The sequence below is a fragment of the Plectrocnemia conspersa genome, unplaced genomic scaffold (genome assembly GCF_051122295.1).
Source record: "Plectrocnemia conspersa isolate PC_06_02 unplaced genomic scaffold, ASM5112229v1 ptg000001l, whole genome shotgun sequence".
Lineage (NCBI taxonomy): Eukaryota > Metazoa > Arthropoda > Insecta > Trichoptera > Polycentropodidae > Plectrocnemia > Plectrocnemia conspersa.
The window spans coordinates 24,403,008-24,422,134 of NW_028277165.1; the positions used below are offsets into that span (position 1 = coordinate 24,403,008).

At 34.9% G+C, this 19,127-nt stretch overlaps 2 protein-coding genes and 1 non-coding gene across 5 annotated transcripts; 1 reads left to right on the forward strand and 2 right to left on the reverse strand.

Moving 5' to 3' along the window:
• The first annotated feature begins 28 nt into the window (after positions 1 to 28).
• On the forward strand, positions 29 to 9,004 carry LOC148239316 (uncharacterized). The gene is made up of 4 exons (XM_088181827.1): positions 29 to 1,233; positions 3,111 to 3,836; positions 7,311 to 7,865; positions 8,592 to 9,004. The coding sequence occupies exons 1-4, from the start codon at positions 510 to 512 to the stop codon at positions 8,924 to 8,926; spliced, it is 2,340 nt and encodes a 779-aa protein (XP_088037953.1). The 5' UTR covers positions 29 to 509; the 3' UTR covers positions 8,927 to 9,004.
• A 1,069-nt stretch (positions 9,005 to 10,073) lies between these two features.
• sqd (RNA-binding protein squid) lies at positions 10,074 to 17,592 on the reverse strand. Of its 3 annotated transcripts, none has more exons than XM_088181225.1 (7): positions 17,394 to 17,592; positions 14,802 to 14,842; positions 14,343 to 14,617; positions 14,138 to 14,269; positions 13,633 to 13,909; positions 11,055 to 11,192; positions 10,074 to 10,805 (listed from the first exon to the last, which is right to left on the reverse strand). In XM_088181225.1, the coding sequence occupies exons 1-6, from the start codon at positions 17,522 to 17,524 to the stop codon at positions 11,107 to 11,109; spliced, it is 942 nt and encodes a 313-aa protein (XP_088037351.1). In that variant the 5' UTR covers positions 17,525 to 17,592; the 3' UTR covers positions 10,074 to 10,805; positions 11,055 to 11,106. The 3 variants fall into 3 exon arrangements, with proteins under 3 accessions (XP_088037351.1, XP_088037358.1, XP_088037369.1); XM_088181232.1 differs by having other exon boundaries at positions 10,074 to 10,823; XM_088181243.1 differs by lacking the exon at positions 11,055 to 11,192.
• LOC148239318 (small nucleolar RNA snR61/Z1/Z11) lies at positions 14,694 to 14,763 on the reverse strand. Its single transcript, XR_015812163.1, has one exon. It is a non-coding gene; the product is annotated as a small nucleolar RNA snR61/Z1/Z11 (small nucleolar RNA).
• Positions 17,593 to 19,127: the final 1,535 nt, after the last annotated feature.

Below are 19,127 nucleotides of genomic sequence, written 5' to 3' on the forward strand. Positions count from 1 at the left end.
ATTTTTGGGATAGATTTGATTGTTTTTTCTTTAATTTCTTTGAGGGATAACTCAATAATGAATTTCTGATTTAGAATCAAGCAAACTTTGTAGGCTTGAAACAGATTACCAGACACTTTTAGCATCCTGAAAAATCTAGTGATGACTATAAACTGCGTATTGTCTCTTTTGCTCAAATTTCGGACTGTTTACTTGCCCTGTTGACCCATTAAAAACTACTTTTTTATATATGCATATAATATGTACATAACAAAGAACATTTCGCACCTAGTGATCAATTCCACGTATCATAAAAACCGGATGCTCGTTAATGTATTTTTTATTGTATATCTCGCCGTATTCTCCGAACACTTGTTCATTTCCCAGATCAATTGATAAACGATATCTTATCGCAGATCCCAAACAATTAATCGAGAACTGTGTATATAAATTGACAAATAAACGAGAATACATCATTCCGAAGTGTAAGCAGATCATACAGTAATCTTCTGATCTGAGCAACGAACGCTATGGAGTCAACTGTCAGATTTTTCATCTTGGCTCTCTTCGCAGTAGCAGCTTCAGTAAACGGAAACGACATCCCTGCGAGATGCATCCAGAACAGCGTAACTCCCGTCAGCTGCAATGTGCCACTAGCTGACGACAGATTGCTCCCGCATCCAGACGACTGCCAACTTTTTTACTACTGCGTCAACAGCGATCAACAGCCAATTTGCAGAGAATGCCCTGCGAATCTCCACTTCAATCCCGTCAAGAAGGTATGCGATTTCCCAGCGATCGCAGGATGCAAAGTAGGTGCCAAATCTGCTTACGCCAGGAGCGACAATGAGGTCGATGAGATTTGCAAAGGAGGTGACCCAAACTGGATATACGCTGATCTCCGTCCAAATCCCAACGACTGCAATAAATATTACGCCTGCGATTGGGGAAAAGCAATTCCGATGAGCTGTCCAGAAGGCTTGCACTTTGGTGGTGGTGGCTATTGCACTTATCCTCATCTGTCGGGTTGCAAAGATTCGTCAGCAGTCAAAGCGAGAAGCGCTTCTTACGCCGCAGCAGTGACCTGTCCAGAACAATCGGCGATGGCTCATCTTATGCCCGACCCTAAAAGTTGCGAAAATTACTACATGTGCAACTGGGGCCAACCCATCCACATGACCTGCCCAGACGGTCTCCACTTCAATCCCAGACTGAGAGTCTGCGATCACAAAGAAAAAGCCGGATGTGAGATTTAATTCAAGAACATTCTACAAAAACATCTGAAAAAATTCATATACTTGTATAAGAATCTGTAATACATTATTTATTGCTTGTGTATAAATGACACTACTCGTGTAAAAAAATAATTTAAAATAAAATAAAATATAATATAAACATCAATTATTTTCTTCTTATTTGTCTAAAAACGAATTATATGCATATGCTAAAAAAATATAACTTAATTAATACTTGAAAGAAAATAAATAACATTATTATTTTATTACAAAAAAATTGACATTTTTATATATTTCCGTATAAATTTATATACACAACATCCATTGTCATTAGTCTTTAAATAGTGACCGTAATTTTAAATTGATTTAATTTTTTTGCTGAAAAATATGTTTCTACTCGTTTATTGTTTAAATCTGTTATACATTCGATATCTACAATATAAAAGGAAAATCAGAACTTTTGCTTATATCATAATTTTAAATTAGAATATAATGATTTAAAATATCATCGTAAAATTGATATTTCTGAAGTTTATGTAAGATTAATAAATAAATAAATATTTGGAACAGTAGCAAAAAAATATTCACTTCTCGATCAGAGAGACATATTTATTTAATATGCCTTGAAAGTTGATTCACTATAACCATGAAATTAAAAAATAAACTAGAGGATGGTCAAATCATGGTTTCAATTAGGACAGTTTGCCACAGGATCGCTGATCTAAATTCTGAAATAATATACTAGAATAATGTGTGCTTATTTGTATCGCTTCTCATTGAAGACCTCAGAAACCTCCAAAGAAACCTCCGATGAAAACTTGGAGAATGGAAGCAAATGCGAGAAAATCAATGCATGTAACGTTCACGTTGAATAAAAATACCTGCCCAAATATTTCGCTAAATGGTCAAATATTACAACAAAAAAATGTCAAATACCTGGAAGTATATCTGGAAACATCTTTACTAAAAGGAAGCAACTTGGAATTTAACTTTGAAATATGCACTGGATGATGGGAAGATGATTTCAGATGACACTGGAAAACAAGTTACAAATGTACACGTCAATTATCGAACCAGTATGGACATATGGGATTCAATTTTGGGGTAGGTCTGTGCTTCCATCATCGCCATCATCCAGAAATTCCAAAACAAGATTCTACAGATGATACTCGATGCTCCCTGATATGTTCTTAATGACGTAATACATATAGACCTTAGCATAGAATTAATAAAATATGAAATAACAAACAAATACAAGAGATACAGAGACAGACTAAAACTCCACCCAAACAAAATGGCAACCGAACTATTCGACTGTAGATATGGCGACACCAGACGACTCAACTATTTAGAGCATCTTACATACCTGAAAGACATGACAAATAATAAATGTAAAATAGTAAATTAGTATAAACAAATAAATTAGTGTTATATAAAATAAAATAGAGTTTGTAATAATACATATAGAAAGGCACCCAATTGGATGTTTTTTTTTACATACCAATATCATAATCAATAAAATGTACTTATTGATTATGTATAAACAGACTGTACATAAAATAATAATAATAATAATAAATATTGCTTATAAGAACGCATTTTGCTATGGTTGTTATTTTCTTAAACAATTAAATGTGACAAACTTTATTTTGGATCAACTGATCTTTGGACAAGATCAATTATTCGTATCGAGGAAACCGGATATTCGTCGCTATTTTTTCCTTGAGTTATCGGAAAATTCTACGAAGAGTTGTTTATACGCCAGATGTACAGATAAGCTATATCTTACCGCATATCTGACAATCAAACGCGAATTGTATATATAAACTGGTCAAATAATCAAGAACACATCATTACGTAGAGTAAGCAGATCTAATAGTTGATCCCTGATCCAAATAACGATCGCAATGGAGTCGACCGTCAGATTCTTAGTCTTGGCTCTCTGCGCAGTAGCAGCTTCAGTAAACGGAAACGACATCCCTGCGAGATGCATCCAGAACAGCGTAACTCCCGTCAGCTGCAATGTGCCACTAGCTGACGACAGATTGCTCCCGCATCCAGACGACTGCCAACTTTTTTACTACTGCGTCAACAGCGATCAACAGCCGATTTGCAGAGAATGCCCAGCGAATCTCCACTTCAATCCCGTCAAGAAGGTATGCGATTTCCCAGCGAGCGCAGGATGCAAAGTAGGTGCTCAATCTGCTTACGCCAGGAGCGACAATGACGTCGATGAAATTTGCAAAGGAGGTGACCCAAACTGGCCATTCGCTGATCTCCGACCAAATCCCAACGACTGCAACAAGTATTACGTATGCGATTGGGGAAAAGCAATTCCGATGAGCTGTCCAGAAGGCTTGCATTTTGGAAGTGGTCGCTATTGCACCTATCCTCATTTGTCAGGATGCAAAGATTTGTCAACAGTCGGTGCGAGAAGCGCTTCTTACGCTGCAGCAGTGACCTGTCCAGAACAATCGGCGATGGCTCATCTGATGCCAGACCCTGACAATTGCGAAAAATATTACATGTGCAACTGGGGGCAACCCATCCACATGACCTGCCCAGACGGTCTCCACTTCAACGCCAGATTGAAAGTTTGCGACCACAAAGATAGAGCCAGATGTGAGGTTTAACTCAAAATCATCATAAATGTAATACTTGAATGAGAATCTGTAACATAATATTTATTTAATTTATGTAAATTATATTACTAATTTAAGCAAAAGTACTTAAAATAAAAAAACATACTTACCAATTACTTGTATTTTAATTGCGTTAACTATTATATGTATATGCATATAACTTAATTACTATTATAATTAAAAAATCTCTGGAACCAATAAAGAAAAAAAAAATATTTAATTTTATAACTACAAACATTACCATTTCTTTTCAAATTATCCATTCTTCTTAAGTGCAACATATTCATATTACCAAAAGAACAAACATATTCATCTCTAATTTTAAAAGATGAGAAGTTGAAATGAAAATGTGAAGAAATTAAAGGTTCAGGTTGAAATCATTTTTAAAACTAATTGATATGCTCTTTTTAATACACCCATACCTCGCTATACGGCCGCTCTTTATACGGCCTTTCGCTATAACGGCCCTCTTCAATTAAGGCACGTTTTCGATTAACGGCTTAAAATGTTTCGCTATAACGGCAAAAAAACTTTTTTTCGATGTCGATATTTAAAAAAAATTAAAAATAGATTTAATTTGCATAATTTTAAAATGAAAGGTGAAGCAGCTAGCGCCGATGAGGCTGCATCTAAGGAATATCCCAACATTTTAAAGGGAATTATTGAAAGAGGTGGTTATAAACCTGAACAAGTGTTTAACGTAGACGAAACAGGGCTTTATTGGAAGCGAATGCCTGATCGCACGTACATTTCAAAAACCGAAAAATCTGCGCCTGGTTATAAGGTGCTTAAAGAACGATTAACTTTGCTACTTGGTGCAAATGCCGCGGGTGATTTTAAGCTAAAACCACTTTTAATATATTTGTCCGAAAATCCAAGGCCTCTTAAAGGACTAAATAAAAATCAATTACCCGTCACATGGAGATCCAACAAGAAAGCTTGGATGACTAAAGCTACTTTAGAGGATTGGTTCAAAAATCACTTTTGCACAGAAAAGAAAAAATATTTGCGAGACAATAACTTAAGCAACAAGGCTTTGCTAATTTTGGATAATGCACCAGGGCATCCTACTAATTTATCCGAACTATCTGAAGATGTCATGATTGAGTACCTTCCGAAAAATACAACAGCTCTGATCCAACCAATGGATCAGGGTGCAATAGCCACTTTTAAGGCATATTACCTACGCCAAACTTTCCGACAACTTATAAGGGAAACCGATGGTAAATCTTCAATTAAAACATTCTGGAAAAACTATAACATCAAGGATGCTGTTGACAGCATCAGTGAATCATGGAAGGAATTAAAATTAACAACAATGAACCATGTTTGGAAAAAATATGGCAAGAATGTGTAAAAAGTACTGATGCAGAAGTTAATTGCCTTCCTGAAATTAGGCAAAACATTTTGGATCTAGCACATGATCTCGGCTTTGAAGGTTTGAACGAACGTGATGTGCTTGATCTACTTGAAGCTGATAGGGAACCCCTTTCATATAAGGAACTCATTCAGTTGCAAGCAGAACCGGCATTTGAAGAAGAGACAGAGCTTGATGTATTCAAACAGCTAACATCAAAAAAATTGTCAAAAGCTTTTTCCTATTTCGAACAAGGAATAAACATCTTCCTTGAAAACGATCCTGACGTCGAACGTAGCGCTAAAGTTTCTCGAGGAATTAACTCAGCCATTAGCTGTTATTAATCACTGAAGAACGAAAGAGACAAAAAGGCAAGACAAACACAACGTTGGACAATTTTTTTAAGCCAGGCCCATCCTTACCAGCGAAAAATGAGAACGACAGTGATCTGCAGGTTACCATTTCTTCATCGTCTTCAGATTATTGTTGGTTTTTGGAGTCTGTTATTATTTTATGTACAAATGTATGTACTTGTTATGTATGTATTTTTGATTTAAATGAAATAAAAAGATAAAATGCATTTTAAATGATAAACCATGTTACATATTTAACAAATTTGGAACCGATTCCATTGAATTTGTATGAATTTGTATTAGAATAATTGATTCGTTATACGGCTTTTCGCTTTGCGGCTAAGTTTTGTAGAACGTATCTAGGCCGTAAAGCGAGGTATGGGTGTAATTATAAACAAGTATGTAAAAAGACAAAATTGCTTTTCATTGATACAAGTATTATTTTTATTGTACATCAGTACATTCCATAATGACTATTTTAATGCTTTATCATAAACAATTTTATTTTATTTTATTGTCATGTTAAAATATATGATTTACAAGTAGAGAACAAGTCACGTATAGTTGACTATAGAGATTGATATAAAGTTTTTGCGTCTTGAAACATCAAACACAAAAACGTAAAACGTACTTCACAAAAATTTGCGACACACAACTGTGTGTGAGATAAGCGTTAAACGAAAATAAAGGGTGGACCTTTTTTGTTATCTTTCAACGAACGAATTCTGCGAATTTCGGTCATAATAGATACAGCTGATAAATATTTCATTCACAAATGTTTTACGAAGAAGTAAAAGTTTTTTGTTGTTAAGAAAAAGACCATAGATTTTGAAGCGGAACTGGTCACTCGGGTATATTAGGAGTAAAAACGACTACCTGTGTTGCTCAAGTATAAAAATTGTTTCATTCTAAGAATTCTTTCAAATTTCATTCGAAATAGTATAAACGAATATTTGATCAATTATTTGAATATTCATATAGTTGAAAATTAAGCGAATAATTAGAATATTCGATTGAGAACCCTATTCGCTATCCATCATTGTATCAGCGAATTTATATTTACTATTTAACACTAACCCTTTCACCGCGGATGGCTTCTATAGGTGTCATTAAGAAAATCGCCAGTACTCATTAGGCATCTAAAGGTGCCTCAAGCCTTTGAGCCTAATAATAGTTTATTTACTTCAATTTAAGGCTGTAAATCACTTGAATATATTGAACTATAATATTTAAAAAATATGGCATAAATATATACCCTCCACATATTAACAAATTTCTAAATGGCGCACAAAAATATCAGCCTCGGTGAAAGGGTTGTATGTACATGTAAACAACGTATACATAGGAATTCTGAAGTCTCGGGTTTTTCAAGTTTTCGAAAGACACAAATTTTTAAGGTCTCGAGAATTCCTGGGACTCGAGACCTTGCTTATTTTTCATTTGTATCATAAAATTTATTTTAAAAACACAAAATTTTATCTTGAATAGTGAACATTGGGACAAGATCAATTATTTCCGCGTATCAACAAATCCGGATATTCGTCACTACATTTTTTATTGTTTAATTCGGAGACTTCTTCGAAGACTCGATCATATCACAGATTTATTGGTAAACGATATCTTATCGCAGATATCTGATATTCAATCGAGAGCTGTATATATATATACATATAAATTGATAAAATAATCAAGAATACATCATTCCAGAAAATAAGCAGAGCAAACAGTAGATCCCTGATCTGAGCAACAGTCACAATGGAGACAACCATCAGATTTTTCATCTTGGCTCTCTGCGCAGTAGCAGCTTCAGTAAACGGAAACGACATACCTGAGAGATGCATCCAGAACAGCGTAACTCCAGTCAGCTGCAATGTGCCACTAGCTGACGACAGATTGCTCCCGCATCCAGACGACTGCCAACTTTTTTACTACTGCGTCAACAGCGAGCAACAGCCAATTTGCAGAGAATGCCCAGCGAATCTCCACTTCAATCCCGTCAAGAAGGTATGCGACTTCCCAGCGAGCGCAGGATGCAAAGTTGCTGCCCAATCTGCTTACGCGATGAGCGACAATGACGTCGATGAAATTTGCAAAGGAGGTGACCCAAACTGGCCATTCGCTGATCTCCGACCAAATCCCAACGACTGCAACAAGTATTACGTCTGCGATTGGGGAAAAGCAATTCCGATGAGCTGTCCAGAAGGCTTGCACTTTGGAGGTGGTCGCTATTGCACCTATCCTCATTTGTCAGGATGCAAAGATTCGTCAACAGTCGGTGCGAGAAGCGCTTCTTACGAATGAGAATGAGAATCTGTAACATAATATTTATTTAATTTATGTAAATGATATTACTAATGTAAGCAAAGGTATTTTAAAATAAAAAACATACTTACCAATTACTTGTATTTTAATTGCGTTAACAATAAATACTATAAATCGTCATAAGTAAACCTTTTCATCGGATGTTTCACTAGAATCTAGTGACTAGATGATTGTGCTTGTTTTCAGTTCAGTTCCGGTTCGAAGCCCTGAAATGAATCTACCTTTGTAGTAGGAAGAAAAGATTTGAGGAAGCTAAAGAAGCTCTACTGAAACGGATCATCATAATGATTAATGAACTGAACTGATTACATTACAAAAGCACTTGCTATAAATAAATTTAGCAAAGAAAATCTTTGTCCTGCCTGATAAGATTACTGAAAGTAATCCTTGAACGAAGACACTAGTCAGCACTCCCTATTTGCTATATTGAAAATAATAAAACAGTATTTCAATCAAATTTAAAAATAATATTTTGGACCTAGTGATCTTACAAGATAAGATCAATTCTACATATCAACAAATTCACTCATGCCATTCCCTTATATGAATAAAAAAATTATCTGAAGATTAGTCTATATACCCAATTTATTGATTAAAAATATCTTGTCGAATATCTCTGACAATCAATCGAGAGCTGTGTATATAAATTGAACAAATAATCAATAAACATAATTTCGCAGAACAAGCAGATTATACAGTTGATTTCTGATACGAGTTCGATCACTATGGAGGAATGCAATTCCGATGAGCTGTCCAGAAGGCTTACACTTTGGAAGTGGACGCTATTGCACCTATCCTCATTCGTCGGGATGCAAAGATTCGTCAACAGTCGATGCGAGAAGCGCTTCTTACGCCGCAGCAGTGACCTGTCCAGAACAATCGGCGATGGCTCATCTGATGCCAGACCCTGACAATTGCGAAAAATATTACATGTGCAACTGGGGGCAACCCATCCACATGACCTGCCCAGACGGACTCCACTTCAACCCCAGACTGAAGGTTTGCGACCACAAAGATAGAGCCAGATGTGAGATTTAAAATTTAATAAAAATTAATATTTTTGTAAAAACATGTGTAAGAATCTGTAACTCAATATTAAACACCATTTTTATTTTTTGTGTTTATTTGTCTATACAAATTAAAGATATGTATACATTATTATAACCATAAATAATAAAAATAGATCTGGAGTCAACAGAAACACATAAAAACACAATGTCACATTTTATATAAATAAAATTTTATACATTTTTACAATCAACAATATTTTTTTATAAATATATCAACATAATTTTATAAATATAATACATATACATTAATACATAGATGAACTATTCGTCTGCCTAATCTATCACTAATATAGATTGATACAAAGCGCTGCATCCATCCCAAAACGTGATAATTTTAAATAACTGCTATCGATATTTTCATCGAAAAATTGCATTTAGTCATATTGACACACAAGTACATAATAATTATACTATTTTCGCTAGAATTACTTGTGAATAAAACTTAACCTACATCCTAAAGTTCAAACAAAAAATGGCCGACCGTGAATAAATCAATTTCATTCACCTTCAAATCGTTGTTCATGCTTCAAAATATATTTTATTAAAAAACTTGAAATTTCTTTAATTATATACGCGTCTCTGAAGAATTTATATATTTAGCGAAAATTATATAACCAATTATGTAAAGGTAAATATGTAGTATTAGTTGTTTATTAATATATAATATAATATGCTATCTGTATTTAAGTAGAGGAAAAATTGGCGATTTTAGGAACTTGAAACTTATTTTATTCGTGTATTTCCATCTCTTGATTTATTGTATTATTTTAGTTAGTAACTTGGTTAAATTTTTGAGTTAAATTACTAGATGTCGCTATAAAAATAAAATTTATAATTCCCCTCCAAATTATTTTAATTTACAGTAAAAATATTTAAATCATTTATAAAACTATAAATAACACCGCAGATCGACAAAGCATTTGTACTTTTATCGTCTTCAACTTGGCAATAAAAAGACCCACTCAGCGCCTCACCGATTTTCTGCATTCTTGACCCAAAGCATTGACTTGAAAGGAAAGGACTTATGGTATATTTTGTTACTTGACGAGGAAACAGGGAGTTTACAAGAACTTTTCTTCAAGGGACGTTTCATCATAAAAAAATAAAAAAAAATATGATTTATTTACATAAATTTAATAATTTCAAGACGTTTACACCAAAATTTAAATTAACCTGATAATTAACATCAGATTCATATATAATATTAACTTATTGACTATTCACTTTACCAAATAACCTTCTAAAGAAACAAACATCTGATACGCTGGACACACAGGAACTGTGCGAATACTACCGAGCATTATCAGTGATGCGAGAGGAGAAATGCAAATCCAGACCACAAAATGCATCTAAATTTTTACAAGTATTTCTCCTCCACTATTAAATTAAACACATAAAGGGCATACAATGAACGCCTTTATGTTTCGTATCATTTGTTCAATAAAAATACACAGTCTATATAAAAAACATTGTGTAATAGTAAAAAAAAATCCAAAACGAAACAATGGCATAAGAACACACAATTATTTAAGTATCCGGACACTTGTCTCCTCACGCCATTGTTAGCTTCGTACATTATTAAAGTTTGTCACGATTATCAATTATTCTATCATATTCAAATTTATTTTTTTGTACATCAATAGTTTACTTTACTTTTGTTTCATGGACAATGAAATAAGGTTTACTTGACTATATTCACTTATTTCAATACCAGGACCGGCATCTGTCAGTTAACCTAATCTTGCCTATTTCCTCAGTGAAATGGAATGATCTGATTTCTCACGAAGACGCAACGAGAGATTACCAATACATCAGATAATACATGATGACGAGAAATGATTCTTAACCTGAAACAAAAAGAAAATCTACACATTGACGTTTTGGCAACCCTATTATATTCTATTGAGCTAATGAATTTAATCAAAAATTATCTTAATTATATCAAATTACAACTAGTTTTACAAAAGAAAATCAAAAAGAAAAACACGCGTTCCGTCTTCTTAAAAGAAATCGTTCAAACAAGTTTAAAAATTTTGAAAAAATAAATAACACCAAGTATTTAAAATAAAAAAATCAGATCACGAATTAATATTTACCTAAAAAGAAGACGATGTGAAATGGATGGGTTATAAATTAATGGCAGCTAGCTCAATAAGGCTGGTGCCTCTGGTTCACACGGCCTCCGCCGCCCCCACCGCGCTGCTTGCCCCCTGTGTAGCCACCTCCTGAACCTCCTGCCCCATAATAATTTTCAATGTTATACTGACCCCGAAAAATTCTACACCGCTGGTCTTTTCACTGGCATAGACGTTCGGGGATTACAAGAATAAATCCACAATATTAGAGAAAATTCGCGACAAAATGCCAGATAAAAGACCATCGAATGTTTCAGTGTAGACTAACTTAATTTAATCTATTTTATACACTCGTTGAAAATGTAATCTTAATAATAAACAAAAACAAAACCAAATCACTGAGGATATTTGCAAATTAGCTAGGTATTTATATAAACATATTTTTTAAGCTTTTCAAATGATTTCAAATCTACATATAAACAGTTATGTAAAATCTGAACCAAGTGTTGTGTGATTTATATATAATATATACTATACAATGAGATCATTCTTTTCGATAAACCCAAATATTTTAATAGGTTATTAGCAAGATTATTTTCCCATTATTAGTTGATAAAAAATTAATGCATATTGGAAATTAGTGTACATAAGAAACGTCATAACAATGTAATAATGAATCATGTATGTATTTTAGTACTTTTCATATATAATACATATATAAACAACAGTCAGACTAAATGAAATAAAAGTGCTTGTGCTAAATCTTGTTCAAGTGTAATGAAAGATAATGCTCAAATTAACCATGACAAACTTCAAAATTATAACAAAAAATGATTTAATACATCTCAATGGACAATGTATATAAGAACGATTTAAACCACAAACAAATAAACAAACACATTAAGAAAATATTAATAGAATTAAACATAAATAGAAATAAGTGGGCTCACTAAATTAATCTACTACATAACTGAGCGCAGTCATGACACCACATAAAATTTAATGTACAATAGGAATAAATATATATTCTTATCAACATCAAAAATCCAGCACCATCATTTCTTTCTTATCATAATAACCGGTTAATAAGCAGACTATGTTAAATTAGTGAGCATAACTGCAGTTTAGTTACTTTTTGTAAGTAAATTGCAAGCGTTAATGGAAAAGGATATTCTCAATTAAAAACCCCACTTCAAACTCTCTTTTTGACCGATATCAAATTTACCGACCGGATATACGTAATATGTTCACTCACTTGACGATCGGAAAGTTTGAAATAGGACTTTATATATTCACTAGAATGTGGTCGGACGGGAAAGGAAGGTACCTTTGCCTCTTGCGGCTCCACTGCGTGCTCCGTAGCCACCCTCATACCCCCCGCAGCCTCCGTAGTCTGGCGAGAGCGTACACAATACAAATTACCCAGTTAGCGTTACGGCCAGCGGAGGCGGCAAAAATATTTCAGACCGTTTATTCAGTAGGTGCCTTCTAATCATAAAATTGATAATCTCTCTCACTGAACACTTGCAATTGAATTACTACTGCGTTTTTAGTTAATTTGAAGTCACCCGAAATAAATGGGGAGTCAAAAGTAAAAGAAATGAAAACGGAAGTGACTGCATTCTATTTATATATATACATATACAATTAAACCAATATATACAAGATCAGATAGCAGATAAAAGTATCAGTCGACGCTTATCGAGGTCACTCGCGTTTCCAGGATGCGAAATGATAGTATTGAAAAAATTAATCTATTAATGTCTAATACACCAAGAAGGTTATGATTCCTTATTGGTTGCGTATATATGTATAAATATATATATATATATATATTAAAAAAAAAGAAGATATCTCTAAGGCATGGAAAGGCTTACATGTACTACTTTAAAATATACAACTTATGTAATTTTTTTTTGCACAGGGCACAAACAAACCCACACTTGAAAATCTTCCATTGTCAAACGTTATAGTAGAATCATGTACGTAGGCGATTATGTAACTTACCACAGTAAGCAGTTATTGACAATAGAAGGTTAAAGGAAATTTGGGAATAAAGGCGTTTAGAAAAAGGGTATGAATATATATGGCAAACACATTGAGAATACCATTTAAGAAATGCTTTATTTAAAAGCCCAATATTTCACAATGTATCTTCCATATACTATTTACCCAATTTCCCAAATGTAGCACTGTCTCGATTAAAAATCGTCTTGTTAGCTGAACGAGCTTTATGACGGCCTCGACTAAGCGTTTAGTATGAAAAACAGTGCTACAAATGCCAAACGTGGTATTACAAACAAATACTAAGATATATACATTATATGAAAGTATCACATGCATAAATATTGTTCTTTTAAATCACGTTTCTTTAGCTTATCCACAAAAATCTTCCAAAAAATAAATAATCTGCACATAACCTTGTAACAGATGTTTTAACAATATAGTTCTCTGGATTTATAGTGAACAATATTATATATATAGCCCATGAGTGGTCCCGTGGACAGATATTAAATATAAAATACAGTCATAGACTGTAAGTAAACGGCAGAGTGTCTGCCTTAGTGATGCTGATGATGCTGCTTATTGTATTTATTACCATAGTTGGAGTAGCCGGTGTAATCGTATCCACCGTAGCCTCCGTATCCAGCGCCATAGTAGTCGTAGCCGTTGCCGTAGCCGTCGTATCCGCCTCCGTAACCTCCCTGGCCGTATCCACCGTAACCTCCGTATCCTTGATTACCTCCCCAACCGCCTTGGCCGCCATATCCTCCGCGACCGCCGCGTCCTCCGCGACCGCCTCTGCCCCCTCGTCCTCCTCGTCCGCCCATACCTCCGGGTCCGTCTGGCTTCGGGGTCGCTTTCTTGACATCGACCTGTGAACAAAACAGTTTCAATCAATTTCGTCCAATCACTAAAGCAATAAAAAAAAATCCAATCGAAACTTTCAGACATCACAAAAATAACCACACCATAACTGCACTCCAGAGGGTTCTGCTATTTCTAGCACTGAAGCGTGAACCAGTTATATATCAGACACATGTGAATTTATCATCATCATACAGTTTTAATTGAAGTTTTAAGAAAATCAAACGATTGCATACCTCCTTTCCGGCGATGGTCTGTTTTGGCGTTTTAAGAAGATCGTTGACTACTTGTTCGGATTCGAAGGTGATAAAGCAGAAGCCCTTTCTTTGGTTCTTGGTCTTGTCGAATGGCATCTCTACCTCTACAATCTAGAAAAACATGCGAGACGTATTAAAATATAGTCTCGCTCGAGAACTAGAATAAGGCGATCTGAATATTTACATTTCCGTATTGTGCGAAGAAGTTTTTGATATCATCGTCGCTGATTTCGTTGCTGAGGCCGCCGACGAAAATTTTGCCATATCGCGCTTTAGCCTTTTTGGGGTCGACTTTTTTATTATTGATAGTGTGGTCTCCGGCTGCCATGACCTTCTCTATCGAGTCTGAAGACTTAAATACGATAAATGCGAAACCTCTGGACCTGCCAGTGTTAGGATCTGTCTTAACATTAATACTATCGATATCTCCATATGCGCCGAAGTGTTCTTTCAGTTCCTCTGCGAAAAAAATAAAACGAGACTGTTAAAACGAGCAATGCAATCGACGAGAACGTCGTATCGAATCATTAGCGAATCGTCAGAAATTTGGTATGGAGTATCTTCAAAGACTATCAGTAGCAGAACTGGAATAATCATCATTTAAAAGCGTAAACGTTATCAAAAAAATAAATCATATACTCACTCTCTGTGGTCTCCCAACTCAGCCCACCGACAAAGAGTTTTCTGAAAACAAAAATGAGTCGTTAATAAGACAGAAACCGATAGCCGCGAAGCCGAAGCTATCTTTGAAAGAAAAGTACGCTCAGTTACGTTAACATTATGCAGTACTTTAATTACAGTTAATTATAATAGTAAAATGCGAATTCTCCAAAGCACTGCAGCAAATCAAATGCTCATCAAACGGATCCTGTAAGACAACAAATCGAAAAAGTATCTGTAAAATTTAAAATTTTACGAACAATGCAATGAACTTTTCTAATTTCTTGCAAAAATTAACTTGATTACTGAGAAAAAGACAAATCAACAAAGAAAGAAATATACAAAAATAAACGAGTGGCCCAAATGTAACTGTTGGCCGAGTCAAGTCAGTTTGGTTTGTTACGTTAAGTGTGACCCTTCGAGGAGATAAATACCATGGTGTTCCGGCGTGAGCGAGGCTGCGCGAACGGCTGCCGCTTGGTCACACCTGCAGACAGACACCCATGTTAGACAACTGCATCCTAGACAACATCACATCCTAACATGAAGAATCCAAACTGACCGTGGACGCGGCACGTGCCCACATTTATTTATATTTTTGAAAACTTTCGCCGCTCCGTTACTATAAACATATTGACCTTCGTAAAATTTGGAAAGACTTTACCCGCAAAGATGTATATATATTTATATATAAAGATCCTCAGTTACATGATACGATCGATATACAACGGCTAAATTTTTAGAAGAAAATATAACAAAACAATAGTAAGAACAATATGAAAGACTCGCTCGAATCTGCATGCGCACACAGTACGACGGTCAATATGAGGATTCGATAAACGTATAAGCTAAACGACGGAGACGAAGCAACAATCTGAAAAGCAAAATTTTAAAATTCGACATTATTGACCCAATCAATCAAATGCACAGCGTCCGGTCCAATTTGTATTTCTATGTAAAAATCTAAGATCTCGAGACTTTACCCTAGGAAAAATAAATTTAAATTTAATTCTCTTAATCGAATATAATTAGATAGGCGTAACAATACACGTTCGTAGATGAACTCTATAAGACTGAAATTAAATCTTGACAAATATCAATTTTTACGCTACACATGTAAAAACAAAAGTTAAATTTACCCTTATCAAAAATAGTTTTTTTTTAAATAAATAAATAATTATATATATATATATGTATATATTATGTACTATATTATTACACACAGTGAGCTATAATATATTTTCGCTACTTAAACTTACACCTTTTACGTAAATGGTTTGTTTTGTGTTCCAGTGTTCATTAGAAATCTCGCCAACTCTCGGCAACAGATTGTTAATTTGGAAGGGAAAACACAATTTAATGAGCCAGTATAAAAAATATTTAAGAGGAAACTAGAGTTTAACAAATGAAAAATTAAGATGTTCCAAATCTAGTCTAAATAAATATAGCTGAAAATATGTTATAATAAATATAACGTTACTCGTATAAATATGCCCATACCTTGACGCTTTTACCGTAGATAACTTCTCGAGTTTTCCATATAGCTAAGTGCATTTTTATAGCTTTTAATAAGAAATCTAAATTTAAAAAAGCATTGACCGTCTACAAAAACGGATCGATTTTAGATTAAAATATATTTTATTTAAAAAACAAACTAACTGCGTCAATTCCCATCAATTGCGACGCGAGACCCTATGAAAAAATTACTCTCGCATACAAATATTGTAACAAGATGGCGGACAACGCCGACTAGCCAATAAAACCGGCGGGGCCAATTTTCAGATTAAATTTACGCCTGGATCTTTAGTCGGTGTATTGCAGTATTTCTATCGAAATTTAAAAGCCCGCTATAGCAAGGTATGGGTGTATTCATATCGCATTTAACCTTTTAAGCTTGGCTTGGGGTCAGTTAGACTTGGAACGCAATATCTTAAAATTTGGTGATTACTCGCCCGATCGGTGATTAAAGAAAGCAATATATTATAGCTCTTTGTGACTGCCGGCTTAGTAAAATGGCGTGACTCATGAGGTGAAGGGAACGGGTGGCGGGGGGAGCGGCGTCGCGGCGTGAGCGTCGTTCGTTAGTAAAAGGTGTTAAAATGCCGTTGAACGTAGAAAAGGGCTATTTCGGTCGCGCGGTCGAAAGAAGAGCTAGAGGGCGACGACCGGAAATACGCCCCCGGACCGAGGCGCGGCGTCACGCGCGCCGGAAATCGTCCATCGATCGAGACGCGGCCGCCATTTTGGACGCGCGCTCGGCCCATCCCCGAAATGCTGCCGCGGAAAACCCGCCAGACGGCGTCCGATCGATCCGAATTCTAGCGATGATCCATTATTTGCGCCTGAAGGGCCATCGGAAGCGAAGCCGAAGCGGATCGCAACCGATTACGGCCGGCCGCATCGAAGCCGGCGACGCCAAGCCGACGCCGGCCGGCCGCCATTACGCGTCCCCTCGAGGTCGCGCCGAAGAACGCATAAAAAACGACGAAAATGAGACGCTCTCGCCGCGAACGAACCGTTTCGGAGGATAAGGGACGAGGATTCGGAGAAGATTCGGGCTGGGTCGCCTCTTTACCTGTCGTCGTCGCGGCCGGGCGCCTCTGCGCTGCCGTTGTCCTGGGAATTATCCTGAGTGCCATTTTCGGAGTTGCCGTTCATCGTCTGCTCCTCGGTCACGTCTTGTGCGAAATTATCTCCGTTTCCCATGATTGCGAGCGAACGAACTGAACCGACCGAGACTGACGACCGTACGCCACGGAGTTCCCGCCCGAATGACCGACCGACGCGCTGCTGGTTGCGCGCGCAACCTTGCCCCCCCACATACGCTTCGCATCGACCGTAGCGCCACCGCGGCATCTGGCGCGACCGACGCGAGAAACGTTTCGATTTATGAAAACGATCGTTACAAAATCTAACAAATAATACAAAACGTTCAATATTCTTTAAAATTATTCAACTTTGTAAAATATATATTTTAATATTTTAAAGAACAGCAAAAAACTGTTTTAACTTGATATATTTAAAAACTGTCTTGCAATGATATTATATGCAAAATGCATAGGGGTGTTTGTATGTTCGAATGTTAGCTTACTACTTCTACACCATGTCAGTTAACAAAAGGTGAATGTGAGCTGTGTATAAGTTGTTATGATAACCGAACATATAAAATTAGTTTTATTACCTATTTTAATAAATCTATTGACATGGATAGCAAACATACAGTAAAATTCTCCGCCGAGTTCTTAAATTATTTAGATACATCTGGAATACCACCGTATAATTTAATTTTAAAAGTAAAAGATACTTTTATTAGGTTGTCTTAAAGTTGAAAATACTGCCTTTTGACTATGACTTATGACTATAAATAAATATCAGAGTAATTTTAGAATCATCATACTTTTTGTGGGAAATTATTAGTTTTTACCAATAATTTATAAATTTATCAATTACGGTATTAATTTAATTTTGCATAGTGTTTGTGCATCTATTTTTTAGACATGTAGTGTATTGTCACTAATACGATAAATAAATTAAAAAATAATTTGTATAGGTGTAAAGTCAATTTTGAAATACATAATACATAAATATATTATAATTACGACGGTATTACTTGCTTCAGAAATAGTCAATGATAATTTAAAACGCTTTTTTATACATCCATATGATATTCTATATGTAATTGATTATTAGTTTTTTTACCAAATATATACGACCCAGCTCATTCATGATGATATTCATCCGGGATATAATTAACATCTAGGCAAACCTAAAATGTTTGATCGATCGGATTTACGAATAAATATTAATCATTAATTTTTAAATTTTCATGGGATTTGAGCCAAATTCTTTCTGTTATTAGTCACTGACGATGATTATCTATCGTGCTAGTGTAAAAATGTTAGTTTCGACAAATTAATTTCAAAGCAATAGAGATGACGTATATGAGAATAGTTTGGATTTTTTTAATTATTACAGTGAATAAATTGCTAACTCAATTTTCAACAAAAATATTTTTTTAACTCGCTCAAATAATTATTTGTTCTATCTTATGAATAAAACTATTTATAAAAAAAACTTTTGGTAAAATCAATTCATAAGTAAAACATAGTGATTTTGCGCTATTTGTTCACGTTATTGTGATATTTTAATTCGCATTTCATAAAGTAAACTTAACAAAAAGCATAAAAACATTTAAAATAAATGTAAATATTAAATATATTTTTGTTACTAAGCAACTATTTGCAGCTTTATTTTTAAAAAGTATTACTTTTCCTTAGATCACTCAAATTTTATGTATTTTTTAATAGAA

Excerpts from the sequence above, each read along its gene's own strand:
- sqd (XM_088181225.1), bottom strand. The coding sequence starts at position 17,524 with ATGGGAAACGGAGATAATTTCGCACAAGACGTGACCGAGGAGCAGACG. Across the intron at positions 14,270-14,342 it reads TCTTCGCACAATACGGAAAT|ATTGTAGAGGTAGAGATGCC; the intron begins GTAAATATTCAG and ends ATGTTTTTCTAG. Across the intron at positions 13,910-14,137 it reads AGACCATCGCCGGAAAGGAG|GTCGATGTCAAGAAAGCGAC; the intron begins GTATGCAATCGT and ends TTTTGTTCACAG.
- LOC148239316 (XM_088181827.1), top strand. The coding sequence starts at position 510 with ATGGAGTCAACTGTCAGATTTTTCATCTTGGCTCTCTTCGCAGTAGCA. Across the intron at positions 1,234-3,110 it reads AAAAGCCGGATGTGAGATTT|TAACGATCGCAATGGAGTCG; the intron begins AATTCAAGAACA and ends CCCTGATCCAAA. Across the intron at positions 3,837-7,310 it reads CCACAAAGATAGAGCCAGAT|CAACAGTCACAATGGAGACA; the intron begins GTGAGGTTTAAC and ends CCCTGATCTGAG.